General features: G+C 36.0%; 1 protein-coding gene and 1 long non-coding RNA gene across 2 annotated transcripts in view; one reads left to right on the top strand and one right to left on the bottom strand.

The window, feature by feature from the left end:
- The window catches only part of LOC128249183 (uncharacterized), a 28,385-nt gene extending 18,791 nt beyond the window's left edge, over positions 1-9,594 (bottom strand). Inside the window, exon 1 of the long non-coding RNA XR_008265276.2 lies at positions 8,870-9,594. This is a non-coding gene — a long non-coding RNA (uncharacterized LOC128249183). The remainder of the gene's footprint in view (positions 1-8,869) is intronic.
- The window catches only part of LOC106871415 (protein SAND), a 32,027-nt gene that overhangs the window by 630 nt on the left and 16,257 nt on the right, over positions 1-15,140 (top strand). The window contains exon 2 of the mRNA XM_014917843.3: positions 14,584-14,810. Within this exon, the coding sequence (XP_014773329.1) occupies positions 14,584-14,810 (227 nt within the window). The remainder of the gene's footprint in view (positions 1-14,583; positions 14,811-15,140) is intronic.

Here is a 15,140-nt window from a genome sequence, read left to right as displayed (position 1 = left end):
TACATACATCTGAAACAAAGGGTTTGATGTTTATACATCTACATGGATAAATAAGAGTAATATTTTGAGTCAATTCAATTGCTTATACTCTTTATGATTTTTTTAAAAATCAATATAGTACTGCAATGCTTATAAAGAAAACTCCCCGATCATGTTACACACACACACACACTCCAGTCACATTCATAGGTAGGTGTTAATACGTTGTATTGAGTGTTTATTTGATTATGTTGACATACGTTTATCTAACTGAATGTGGGTGTGTTTTTATTAGTGCATGTTGGTATGTGTATGTGTGATTTAGGCTGTGTGTGCATGTGTTTATTATATGCGAGAAGGATATTTTGTGGGTGTGGATTGATATAGTTGTGTTCAGATTGTATCGATATTACTATAAATATATTTATCCTGATAAGTACTTGTATTCACATGGCTGGAATGTGTAACGTTTTAAATTAATATGTATATAACTGTTATCGGGACACTCACCATTATTTTAATCTTCAATAACTGATTCACATGTGTTGATGTAACCACAGTGCTAACAGTAGTGTGAGTGTGTATATGTCTGTGTATACATAAGTCGTGTAACAACTTGTCAACGTTTCCAATAGAGTCCTTCGAATTTTGTAAAGACTTTGTTTCGTTTCCTTAGGTTTTATTTGTTTTCCTTCTCTAAAGGACTATTCCAGGTTTGAGGTTACATTGAAGAAAGGACTCACTTGATTAACAAATGCCAGCTACTTTGTCTCAAATTTCAGATACTGGATAATTATATAGTCAATTAGACGCAACTACATGACTGAGTAACTCAGAAACTAGTAGGTTTTGTTTTCCTTTGCTATAACCACGCATTTATAATTACCTCTTGCACAGATCTTATGACAGTTCAGCTCTGTAGAAGATACGAGAAGTTTTGATCTTCTTGCCTTTACCTGGAAGAATAATGGCTTGCCTTTCATACCTAGGGTCGATAAAATAAAGTACCAGACAAGAACTAGGGTTGATGTTATCAACCAATTCTCTCCCCCTTCACAATTGCTGGCCTTGTGCCTAAATCAGAAGCCATTATTATTAATAATTATAATCCTTTCTACTATAGGCGCAAGGCCTGAAATTTGGGGCAGGGAGATAGTCGATTACATAGACCCCAGTACTCAACTGGTTCTTATTTCATTGACCCCAAAAAGATTAAAGGCAGAGTCGACCTCAGCAGAATCTGAACTCAGAACGTGAAATAATAATAATAATAATAATCCTTTCTACTAAAAGCGCAAGGCCTGAAATTTGGAGGGAGAGGCCTAGTCAATTACATCAACCCCAGTGTTTCACTGGTACTTAACTTATCGTCCCCAAAAGGATGAAAGGCAGAGTCGACCTCAGCAGAATTTGAACTCAGAACATGAAATAATAATAATAATAATGATGATGATGATAATAAGGTGAGCTGGCAGAATTGTTAGCACCTGGACAAAATGCTTAGCAACATTTCATCTGTCTTTGTGTACTAAGTTCAGATTCTGCCAAGATCAACTTTGCTTTTCATCCATTCTGGGTTGATAAAATAAGTACCTGTTGAATGCTGGGGTCAACGTTACCAACTTACCCCTCCCCTAAAATTGCTGGCCCTGTGCCAAAACTTGCCACCATTATTATTAATGGGGGGAAGGTGTCAGTAAAATAAAGTACCTGTCAAGTATTGGAGGGTTGATGTTATTAACTGACTCCCTCCCCTCAAAATTGCTGGCCTTGTGCTTAAATCAGAAACCATTATTTTAAGTGTGATAGATTGGCAGAATCATTAGAGCATGAGAAAAAGGCTTTGAAGTATTTGTTCTAGTGCTTGAGTTCAAATCGCACTGAGGTCAACTTTGCCTTTCCTCCTTTTGAGGTTTATGAATATAAAGTATCAATCAAGTACTGAGTGATGGAGTGGGGGGGTCGATTTAATCAACTTACTGCTCCACTGAAAATATCTGGCTTAATGCCTAAATATTATTCATAGTGAACAGCTTGATGACATTAGAGATCATTGTGCCAATTTCATTTTTTCTTTTTTAAAATCAATCTGAGTTGGACTGTCAATAAAATAAGTAATATTTTGAAATCCAATCAATTGATTTTCAGTACAAAATTTGACCTTGTAATCTGCTCATGAAAGAGCCAGACAAAATGCCTGGTGTTGCTTCTTCTGGTTTTTACGCTTTTTTTTTTTAGTTCAAAACCCACCAAAGTAACTTAGCTTTTCATCCCTCGAGGGTCAATAAAATAAAGTACTAGAGTCAGTGGTATGGATTAACCCCCATCTCTCAAAACTGTTGGCCTTGCACCTAAAAATTAGAAGCAGTGAGCTGGCAGAATCATTAGGATGTCAGGCGAAATGCATAGTGGCATTTCATCCTTTTGAGGTTGATAAAACAAGTACCAGTTGAGCACTGAGGTTGATATGATCAACTTCCCCAAAATTGCTGGCCTTGTGTCAGAATTTGAAATCATTATTATTATTGAGTGAGAGAGCAGCGCATGCCATCAAAGTGATACTGGGGTACTGTTATGGAAGAATTTTGACCACCCCCATGTGACTAAAAATAGACTGAGACATATCTATTAAATAGAGAACTGTGAGGGCATCAGCAGTTCAGGTTGGTAAACAGCTCACTGTGAGCCATGATATAGAGCATTGAGTCTTATGTAATAGTAATCGTAGTGCATCATGTGAGTACTTTCTTTCCCACTGCTTCATTATATTATATATCCAACATACAAGGATATAAAAGTGGCAACAGGTTGTTTGAAGTTTGCATTGGATATTTAAAATATTTTTTTGGTACGAAGCCAAAAATATCATTTAGCACGGAGAACTTATTGGCCTCCATGGTGCAGTTGCAACAACAACAAAACCAACAGTTGCTGGAATTAATATTGAGGAAATCTGTAAATATTTCAGGTCTGTACTCACCAGACAGCGTAGCTAACTCAATTGAAGAATTCAGTTATAATCTAGAAGTAATCTTCAAAGAAGAGTGTAAAAGTTGGTCCAACAAGAAAAACTTATGACTACTTTTAAGAAAGTTTTCCCCTGCCAAACCTGAAAAATATAGTAATTATATTCTACCGAAGAAACCAGGTGAGATTTGTTTCAATGAAACAATATTTTATCAAAAGTTTTCAGTGAAAGAAGTTCCCTGTTCAATACTCATTGGCAGTGTTTAAATTTGGTCAAAAAAGGTGAGGATTTTGTCACCTGTGCCAGAATGGTTAATAGTTAACAGAAATTCAGTTGAATGAGTTGACCCCAGACATGTTCAAGTGTTTAATTTTTGTTCAAGGGCTTACTGCAAGCAAAGATGCAGATATACAATCCCAGATATTAACAAAATTAGAACAGGACCAAAATTTAACTTTACAAGCAGTAGCAGAAGAATATCAGAGGATTATAAATCTATAAGATAACGCAAATAAAATTGAAGAGAAAAATTGTTCTCAGATTCAAGCATGTCAACTAGTATTGGATAAAAAAATATCAAGACCGAATCTATGTTATGGGTACAGTGGTCTACAGTTTAAAAATAATTGTTCATCTAAAAATATAAAATGCTTCAAGTGTGGTAAAATAGGCCATAAAAAGTTGCACTGTAAGACGGTTCAACAGAAAAAATCACGTAAACGGATTATTGGTGACAAAAAATATGAATGAGCCTCAAAGGAAATTTGTGTGTGTTAAAATTAATAACACAAATGTAAAGTTACATTTGTATACAGGCAGCAACATCTCAATAATAGACACAGATACATGGAAAATAAATCAGGAGACTTAGATTAAATGAAACTTTGAAAATTGCCCATGGTCTTTCAGGAAAAAAAATTATATTTTAAGGGTGAATTGATAAGTAGCATTACATTTCACAAAAAAACCTTAAAAGCTAAAGTTTTTGTGTTAAATAATACCACAGATTTATTTGGTCCTGACTGGATGGAATTATTTAACTTAAGGGATCTCCACATAAATCTTTTCTGTAAAAATGTGAATGTTTTTTTTTCTCCGGTACAAACAAATCGTCTGATGAATTGAAAAATAAATCTTTTAATATTTTTCCTGAAGTTCTGTCTGATAAATTAGGTCTGTGCACCAAAACAAAGATGCAGTTTCAAATAGAAGAAAACACCTTAAGCAAAAACGAACAGTACCATTTACAGCATTAGAACAGATAAACTTAGAGAGACTAGAAAAAATTGGATTTATCCAAAAAAGTAGAATACAGCCAGTGGGCATCATCACCTGTGTACGTTAAGAAAAAGAATAATAAAATCAGAGTGTGTGCTGATTTTTCCATTGGTTTAAACAAATGTCTTAAAACGTGTCACTATCCACTACCTACTCCAGAGGATATTTTTGTGAAACTGAATGGTGGCAAGATATTTTCTAAATTGGGTCACTTTGACATATACCTACAAATTAGAGTAGATGATGAATGCTCTAAATACCGAACAATTAACTCGCATAAAGGATTGTACAAATACAACAGGTTACCATTTGGTTTAAAAGTAGCACCAGCGATTTTTCAACAGATTATGGATGTAATGTTAGCAAACTGTGAATTTGCAATTCCATATCTGGATGATATACTCATTAAAAACAAATCCAGGGATCAACACGTAGAGCATGTAAAATATGTATTTGAAAAAATTAGGGATTACAGTTTTACTTTGAGTGAAAAAAAGTATGAATTTTCCTTACTGAAAATAAGATATTTAGGACAAATCATTGACAGAAATGGATATCGACCAGACCCGTCGAGGACAGACGCAATTAAAAACATACCCCCTCTGACAAATATAGCAACCTTACATGCATTTTTAGGATTGGCAAAGTAAGAGCTCTCTGAACTTTGCCCAGGTTATTCTTATTCTAGCAGCTACACTTTCAGCGCACCCTCCCTCACTACTAACTTGGTCACCTAGATAAAGGAAGCTATCAACTACTTCTAGTTTTTCTCCCTGGAATGTGGCAAAAGTTGTTTTCTGCACATTTTCAGTGTTTATTGCTCCTGAGCATCAGCCACATACAAAAACTTTGCTAGTTAGCCTTCCTTTGATATTGCTGCACCTCTTATGTGTCCATAGCTTACACTGGGTACATCTTATACAGTTTCTACCTATGCCTTTTCTACAGATCAAGCAGGGCCATCTACCTGAAGGGGTTTGTATTTTGTCTACCTTCCTACTTATTAGGACTTTGGTTTTAGCTAGGTTGACTCTAAGGCCCTTCGATTCTAGTCCTTGCTTCCACACCTGAAACTTCTCTAGTTCTGATAGTGACTCAGCAATTAGGGCAAGGTCATTAGCATAGAGGAGCTCCCAGGGGCATCCTGTCTTGAATTCCTCTGTAGGACTATGATAAATAGGAGGGGGCTGAGGACTGAACCTTGGTGGAGCCCTACCTCTACCCGAAATTCTTCACTGTACTCGTTGCCAACCCTCACCTTACTGACAGCGTGTCTACATGGCTTGCACAGCTCTCACTAACCACTCATCTATCCCTAGTTTTCTCATTGACCACCAGATAAGGGAGCGGGGGACCCTGTCAAAGGCTTTCTCCATGTCAACGAAAGCCAGGTACAGAGGTTTATCTTTGGTTAGGTATTTCTCATGCAGCTGTCTTACCAGAAATATAGCATCAGTGGTGCTTTTCCCTGGAACGAACCCAAACTGCATCTCATTTAAACTGACTCTCTCCCTCATTAGTTGGGTTATGACCCTCTCGGTGACCTTCATTACCTGGTCCAATAACTTGATACCTCTGTAATTATTTGTATCTAAAGTGTCACCTTTACCTTTGTAGCAATTGACTATGGTGCTGCTACACCAGTAATTGGGTATGACTCCTTCGTGTATCACCTGGTTAACTATACGGGTGACTAGGCTATAGCCGACACTGCCAGATATTTTGAGCATCTCTGCAGTGATTGCTGATGGGCCGGGGGCTTTCCCTGTCTTCATACTCTTACTTGCTTTATCTACCATGGAACTGTCAACTCAAATAGCTGGTCCCTCTGTTGGGTCAACATTCAGCAAACTCCCTTTCTCCCATTCATTCTCTTTATTGAGCAAAGTTTTATAGTGACGTCTCCAAACCTCTCTCTTTTATCATTATTATTGTTATTAAGGCAGTGAGCTGGCATACTCATTAGCACACTGGTCAAAATGCTTAGTGGCATTCTGTCTGTCTTTACGTCCTGAGTTCAAATTCTACTGAGGTCAACTTAAGTACCAGTTGAACACTGGGCTTGATATAATCGACTTATCCCCTCCCCCAAAATTGCTGCCTATGTGACAAAATTTGAAACCATTATTATTATTATTATCATTATTATTATTGTTATTATTATCATTATTATTATCAACCAGCAAGCTGGCAGAATCATTAGCATGCCGAGCAAAATGCTTAGTGGTATTTTGTCTGTTGCTACAATCTAAGTTCAAATCCTGCCAAGGTTGACTTTGCCTTTCATCCTTTCAGGGTCGATGAATTAAGTACCAGTCGAGTGCTGGAGTGAATGTAATTGCTAGTTTCCTCCCACAAAACTTCAGGCCTTGTGCCTTTAGTAGAAAGGATTATTATTATTATTATTAATATTATTATTATTAAAGTGGCGAGCTGTCAGAATCATTAGCATGCTGGGAGAAATGCTTAGCGGTATTTCATCTGCCTGTATGTTCTGAGTTCGAATTCCATCGAGGTCGATTTTGCCTTTCATCCTTTCGGGGTAAAAATTTTAAATCATCATCATCATCATCATCATTATTATTATCATTATTATTAAGGCCATGAGCTGGCAGAATCATCAGCACACCAGACCAAATGCTTAGTGGTATTTTGTCTGCTGGTATGTTCTGAGTTCAAATTCCATTGAGGTCAACTTTGCCTTTCATCCCTTCGGGGTTGATAAAATAAATACCAGATGTACACTGGGGAAGATGTAATCGACTTAACCCCTTCCTCAAAATTGCTGCCCTTGTGACAAAATTTGAGACCATTGTTATTATTATTATTATTAAAGCAGTGGATTGACAGGCTTGTTAGCATGTCGGATGAAATGTCACACAGTATTTGTTCTGGCTCTATAAGTTCTAAGTTCAAATCCTGCTGGGGCCAACTTTACCTTTCATCCCCCGCTGGATCAATAAAAGAAAGTATCAGTTAAGTACTGGGGTTGATTCAATTGACTGACCTCTCTCCACCCAAATCTCAGGCATTGTGTCTGCTTTAGAAACAATTATTATTGGCAGAAACATTAGAGCATCCTTTTAAATGCCTTGCAGTACTTCTAGCACTTTATGTTTTGATTTTAAATCCCCATCAAGCTCAACTTGCATCCTTCCAGGGTTGATGATATAAAGTACTAGTCTACTGGTAAAGTACTAGTCTACTGGAAAGCAGACTATGCTTTCAACTAAATTCCTCTCATCAAAATTGCTATCCTCGTGCCTAATTAGAAATTATTATTGTTGTTGTTAATATTCATATTCTAGGAAATACTCTTGGAAAAGGCATGGACAGTAGAATTTTGCAATTTGCTGTCTCTAAAGAATAGGAAGTTAATCTCAATGCACTAAATAATTAACCCTTCATGGGCCAGTGGGGTCCCTTGGGAACCCAGCAAATTTTAAAAGTTATGCAACTTTTACATTTTTTATTTAAATGATTTTATATCTCATGACTTTTATCGTTAATAGTTTATGTATGCACATACAAATTTTGAGTTTAAAATTTCTAGTCATGGATGTTATAGCATAAAATATGGTTGTTGGAGTCCAACTGGACCCCATTGGCCTTCTGTGAAATTATTTTTTTCTGTTATTTTTTCAGATATTCTGATAAACTATAAGTCAATTTTCTTCATATTTGTACTGGTATGAATCGATATACTAAATAATTTTGTTTTATTTTATATTATTGGTATATGTATAGTTTATAAAACTATAAAAAGAAGTGCTAAATTTCTTGCTCTGTATCATGCACTCACACATATATATACAAGATTAAACAAATATTACTTTATGGATAGTGTGGAAATGTGCAAAAATAAAAGGGAACCCCAATGGACTTTTGTGTAATTCCAACCCCACTGGCCCACAAAGGGTTAACAATTAATCTATCATATAGCACTGAAATTACACCTCCCTAATCTTTACATTGCTGTTGCATTAACCTCTACTTTCCAACTCTAATGTTACTTCTTTAAATATTTCTGCTACTATTCTAATATCTCTTCCCCAACTCTAAGCACAACCTCACTTCTCTCATTCTGTTACTACTGCTTCAAGTACTATGCTAGTACTTGTGTGTCCCAAACTATGTACTATTTTCCAGCTTTAGAACAGAACTTAAACAATGCAGTTTGTTGCATAATGAAGAACCAAGTATTAAATCAAATGTTCCTTTTTAACCTAGAGAATCTGATAGTTCCAGTTAACCGTTGTACTACTATTAAGTTAACTGGTAAATCGGTGAATACTACATATCTTCTTAATTAAAAAGGATGTTGAATGTTACTTTGCATCTCATTAATTATAGAGACTAACAAACGTTACTGCTTGCTCAACTTGTTATCACTTGGCTTGCACTAGAAAGCATTGTAAAATTCTCTTATGTTAACAGTGTTTGTTTGAGGAGATTTGGCCATTTTTAGCAAATCACTATAGATTTTTGTCCATAGTTTGCAGTTGATAATGGAATTAACAAATAAAAGCAAGTAATAAACATTGTTTTCTGAATGATTACCATATTTTTTTTAAGTTTATCTTCTTAATTCATCACCTTTTATGTTGTTTGCTTTAAGAAGTAAGAATAAATAAAATTCACTACCTTGATATATTATTGTTTCACCTAAAGTCACTTCTGATTTAATTGACTTCTGGTCCAAAACATTCCATCCAGTTTGTTTTCATACATAATATATATATGTGATTAAATTATCTAACATATCCTTTATATGTCAGTGAGATGTTTTTGAGGGAAATTTAGCAGATATTTCTGGCTGGTCAAGTGACGTGTAGAGGATTGCTCTTAGTGTTGGTTTTTACATGTTTGGATGCTACGCTAATGAGTTGAAATAGCAGTAACATTTGCTATCCTGCAAGGTTAATGAGAGAGATAGTGACGTTTGACATTCTGGTTAGCAAAATAGCAAGTCACCACTGCTATCATTTATGAGATAACATTCACCACTATCTATTGTGGTATTTGGGGAGGCTTTATGCTAATGTGAGAAGTTAGAAAATTAGGGTTGATTCAATTCAATACACTTACTGATATAAATATTGGTTACTAATTTTGGCATGAGTTCTTGAATTGATAAAGAAGGGGAAACAGTCTTTATTTTATCAACCTTTTTGAACTCCAAATGTTAAGGCTCGTTACTAAGGTATTTCAATTAATATTACCATTTCTTATTTCTTTATTGCCCACAAGGGGCTAAATAACATTACCATTTCTATTAATCATCTGCCCTTTCCACTAAAAATATTGGTCTTCTCAAAAGAAATTAATATTATTTATACATAGAATTGTGAACATCTGAGATCTCTCATTTATACCACTATGCAATAAATCATTCTACATACTAAAATATGGTTGGAATTTAACATGTTAACCACCACAATCTGTTACTGGCAGTTCTGTGAAGTTTGCGATGAACCACAGGTGGTACATATGGCATAGGCACTCCGTCACTTACAACGCTGAGGGTTCCAGTCGATCCAATCAACGGAACAGCCTGCTCGTGAAATTAACGTGCAAGTGGCTGAGCACTCCACCGACACGTGTACCCTTAACGTAGTTCTCGGGGATATTTAGCGTGACACAGTGTGACAAGGCTGGCCCTTTGAAATACAGGTACAACAGAAACAGGAAGAAAGAGTGAGAGAAAGCTGTGGTGGAAGAGTTCATCACTATTCGTGGAGCTTTAGGTGTTTTCGCTCAATAAACACTCACAATGCCCAGTCTGGGAATTGAAACCGCGATCCTATGACCACGAGTTCGCTGCCCTAACCACTGGGCCATTGCGCCTCCACTGGTACATATGGTAGTTAGCATGTTAATAATTGTAAGTTCTGAAATGACATCCTTGTAAAATTGCAAAATCTGAAATGACATCCTTCATAACAGCATAGATGTTAAGGTCCAAATACTTGGTAACTCATAAAGCACTTAAATTTATATCTGTCATGTATAATTAACCCACTAAAACAACTTCTTTGTAAGCAATAACAACAGTGGCCTTTTATATTAACTTTGGGGTGAGTGTGCGCATTTGTACGAAGAAGAGCTTTATATGAAACTAAGCAACCCAACTGACAACTACGACTGATTACATGTCAAACTGAATGTGACCTTCAGTTATGTGACTACTGGAGTTCCTGGTTGATATGCAATCAAGAAAGTGAAATACCTTATCATCCTCATTATCATTAAAAGTTGTTCTACTTTGTTGAATGACAAAAGCGTCGATGTTTTCTCTACTTCTTGGTCCATAAAACAATTATGTTTTTAATTATATAGCTATGTACCTAGCTGAGTTTAACTTTACTCTGCGAGAACCTTTCAACAGCATCGTGTATCTGGACCACTTTAACTCTTTAGTAAAATAAAAAAGAGAGAGAGAAAAACAAAAAGTAAAAAACACTTATCTCACATTGCCAGAGGCATTCCTTCACTGGTTAAACAATGTTGTGTAATGCGCTTATCCAGTTACTAGGATATGTAAGTAACTTAACTTCTTTGTGCTAAATTTTATTCTTTAGAAAAGGGATAAATTGATATTTATGAATTTTAAATCAAGGAGAACCTCTTTGTCATCATCATCAGCTGGCATCTAACAACACCAGTGTTTATGGTGAAGAAGTTCTGTTTATACACTTGTTCTTTAGCCTGCATTCAGTAACTAACTTCCACTGAGATGTTATAGTCAGGCAATGCTACTAATACAGTCTTATCATCTTCTACATTACATCTGCTTAATGTATTCAATGCATTAAGTGAATATTTATACATGTGAAATATAATTTATAAATATATAATTTATAAAACATTGTGTTCAAATATGCCCAATATACTCTGTTATGCCTCAAAATACTATTTCAAAACAGTCTAGTCCTATCCAGTTGTAGATATATTTAAGTAAGCCATATAACTTCTTTTGTTTCAAATGTTTTATTACTGCACTTGTTCTTAGAACCTTTCAGCAGAGTTTCTTAGAATTCATTTCTTCTTTTACTTCTTTTGTTTTTTTCTTTTTTCCTTAAGAAAATATTTTAAGGACACAGAATTTTATGAAAGATTTTTTTCTTTTTTTATATACAGAAAATATAACAAACTCTTAATATCCAAAGTAAAACTAATGAAGAATTGTTAACATGCTGAACAATATGCTTAGCAGCATTTTGTCTGTCTTTACATTCTGAGTTCAAATACCACCAGGGTTGACTTTGCCTTCCATCCTTTTGGGATCAATAAAGTATCAGTTAAATGTTGAGGCCGATATAATCAACTTATCCCCTCCTTTGAAATTGCTGGTCTTATGCCAAAATTTGATGCCATTATTATTATTATTATTTTTATTATTATTTTTATTATTATTATTTTTATTATTATTATGTTTATTATTATTATTATTATTATGTTTATTATTATTATTTTTATTATTATTATTATTATTATTATTATTAAAGGAGATGAGCTGCAGAATTGTTAGCACACCAGGTAAAATGTTTAGTGGCATTCCATTTGTCATTACGTTCTGACTACAAATTCTGCCCAGGTCGACTTCGCCTGTTATCCTTTTGGGGCTGATTAAATAAGTACCAGTCAAACACTGGAGTCGATGTAATTGATTAGCCCCCTCGTCACAAAATTTCAGGCCCTGGGCCTATAATCGAAAGAACCCTTTCATCCTTTCAGGGTCTATAAAATAAGTACTAGTTGAGCACTGAGGTCGGTGTTATCGACTAACTCCCTCCCCCAAAGTTTCAAACCTTGTGCCTATAGTAGAAAGGATTATCATCATCATCTATGTATGTATGTATGTGTGTATGCGATGGTTTCTATGGCTGAATACCTTTCCAAACATCACCTAGTTAACAGGTACTGGGCACTTTTTTTAATGACACCAATACTAGTGAGATTGCCTTGTAACTTGTAAGACTAAAAAACCCCTTTCTCTGAGAGGGGAATAGACAGTGGTTACTGTATGTGAGGTGTTGAGAGGTTAATGTATGATGGGAGGAGTAAAGATACATTTGCTGTGGGAGATATTTGTGGTTACTTCATATTGGTGTCCAAGAAGATGAATAAAAAAGGGCATAGAAGCGGGAAAATTGACAGGGCTTCATACACAGACACCATTCAGCTTGCCTTTCATTCTGAGAGAGAAAACTTTTGCTATTAACAGCAGCAGTAGCTCCTTGAACTTTTTCAAGCCTGTTCCTATTCTGGTTACCATACGTTCACTACATTACTATTAACTTGGTCACTTCAACTAGGTAACAAAAACTGTCTACTATCTCTAGAGATCATGCTAGAGTGTAATTTAAGATAGATTTGGCTGCTATTTCTAGCAGGGAAAGTGACCACATAGCCATTTCCTTGTTGTTTAAAAGTAGTTTATTATACAAGGAAACTAATTAACTCTGCCTTGCTACGAAGTGGATGTGATGCAAAGTGCAATGTATTTTAATCACTGAAACTTTAAAAACTTCCATTTGTCGAGTTCCTCTTGTTGCCTTTTTGAACTTGCTACTGTTTTGGATAACTAACAGAATGATTAATTTTTGAAATGATCATTACTTCATGTTCTAATCGTCGTGGCATCCAGCTAACAACTTTTATTCGCTAAATAATTCTATTTTTCTATGCTTTCCAATATACTTACATTATTGGGTACTTACATAGTGATTCTGCCATCACTATCTCTGCAAATACAACAAAGTATATGCTTTGTTGATGAGGTCATAATAAGACTGAATCATGTCCTGAGTTGTTTCCCATACTTGGTAGTATAATTAAAATTCTATTAATCATTGACTAATATTGGTTTTCTTTGCTGCATAATTATTTCTTGTTAATATTTATATATATATAAATATATATATAAATATATTCCCTGTTGTGTGATTAAGAGAAGTTTACCTCCCAACCATGCAATTTCAGGTTCAGTCCCACCTTGGACACCTCAGTCTCACAACCTGCACACCATCTTCTTACTCTCTGATCTATCAACAGGATTATGACACTGCAGTTCTCCTGCCATCCTGTGCTGTCACCTGTTGCTTCCTCCATCCTGAGCCACTTCTATCTCTCTCACCTCTCCCCTCCATTCTGATATTTATTATCATCTCTCATTACATCCACCTCTAGTCCTATTTCTAACCATATGTCACTCCCTTCCCTTTCTCTTACGAAATTACCCGCCCTTTCCTCCCTTGCTTATCCAGTTTCTATACTCACCTTCTTGTACTTTGAGTGTACATACACTCTGGTATCCTATCACCACCATCTTTATCTTCCTTCCAGCTACTCTCACTTACTCTCATATAATGCATGATGACCGTGTATCTTCTCTATAGCAAAACACCTGTGCTTGGTCGTCTATCATACTTCAGCCTTCAGCACCTGGCATAAAGCCACCTACTCATCTCTTGAGCAAGTATCTTCTATTATTGCCTGAAGTTATACCTTGTGAACTTGACAGATGGAAACTGTGTAGTGGGAACCCACTTACTCACAAATGCATACAATGGGCTTCTACCAGTTTCCCTCACAAAGCAATGGTCAGCTTGCAGATATAGTAGACAACACTGCCCAGCAGCCAACCCAGTGAGGATGAACCCCCAATCATGTGGTTCTAAAGAAAACTCCTGAACCATATGGCCATGTAAGTGTGTGTTTGTGTGTGTGTGTGTGTAGTTGGTGATTCTATTAGAATGGAAGGAACTTCATTTAAAGTAAGTCCTCAATACATCAAGTAGAGGGTATATTATTTATTTTATATTAAGTGGCTCTTTCAAGACTGTTATATTCATTAGGCGCAGGAGTGGCTATGTGGTAAGTAGCTTGCTTACCAACCACATGGTCCCGGGTTCAGTCCCACTGTGTGGCACTTTGGGCTAATGTCTTCTACTATAGCCTCGGGCCAACCAAAGCCTTGTGAGTGGATTTGGTAGATGGAAACTGAAAGAAGCCTGTCGTATATATGTATATATATATGTTTGTGTATCTGTGTTTGTCCCCCACCATCGCTTGACAACCGATGCTGGTGTGTTTATGTCCCCATAGCTTAGTGGTTCGGCAAAAAGTGACCGATAGAATAAGTACTAGGCTTACAAAGAATAAGTCCTGGGGTCGATTTGCTCGACTAAAGGCAGTGCTCCAGCATGGCCACAGTCAAATGACTGAAACAAGTAAATGAAAATGAGTATCGTATATCTTCAGCCCTATCAGAATATCATGAGTGACTTTGTGTATGTCACTGTCTCTATCTTGCCTTAATTGTTAATTGCATGCAATACCATGGTTTTTTGCAGGAAGAACCTGAATCCCAGGAAACAAGTGTACCTGCAGAAGTGATCAGTAATATTGAAGAAATGAATTTGTCTTCAGATAGCAATGCAGGGGGTAGTGCTGGACCAAACTGGATGCGCATGTCAGCAGATACCATCAGTGATGGTGAAGATGTCAATCACCCAGCTTGGCGCCATCACAAAAAACATGTTTTCATACTTAGTGAAGCTGGGAAGCCAGTATATTCCAGGTGAGTTTGGTTATAAATACATACACTCTTTTTCCATCTCCTCATCAAATCCATCTTTTTTTTTTTCCTGCTAACCTAGCTGATGTAAATTTAAGCAGACGTTGTTGTTACACTTTCAATACTCCCACAGTTATCTTTATTTCAAATCTACTAAAGCTGTAAAAGCTATGGTCACTGTGCCTCCTTTATAGATGAAAAATTAAAAACATAGTAATGTCTATGTAATTATTACACTTCTTTAGTTAGTTATGATAGTACATTAGACAGATACATGCACAACATATGCACTCACACATACACCCCTGCTGTTGAAAGTACATTCTTCCCTTC

This window comes from Octopus bimaculoides, chromosome 1 (assembly GCF_046866305.1).
Source record: "Octopus bimaculoides isolate indiv1 chromosome 1, ASM4686630v1, whole genome shotgun sequence".
Taxonomy (NCBI): Eukaryota; Metazoa; Mollusca; class Cephalopoda; order Octopoda; family Octopodidae; genus Octopus; species Octopus bimaculoides.
Note: the sequence above shows the minus strand (reverse complement) of the source record. Positions and strands in the feature narration are given on the sequence as shown.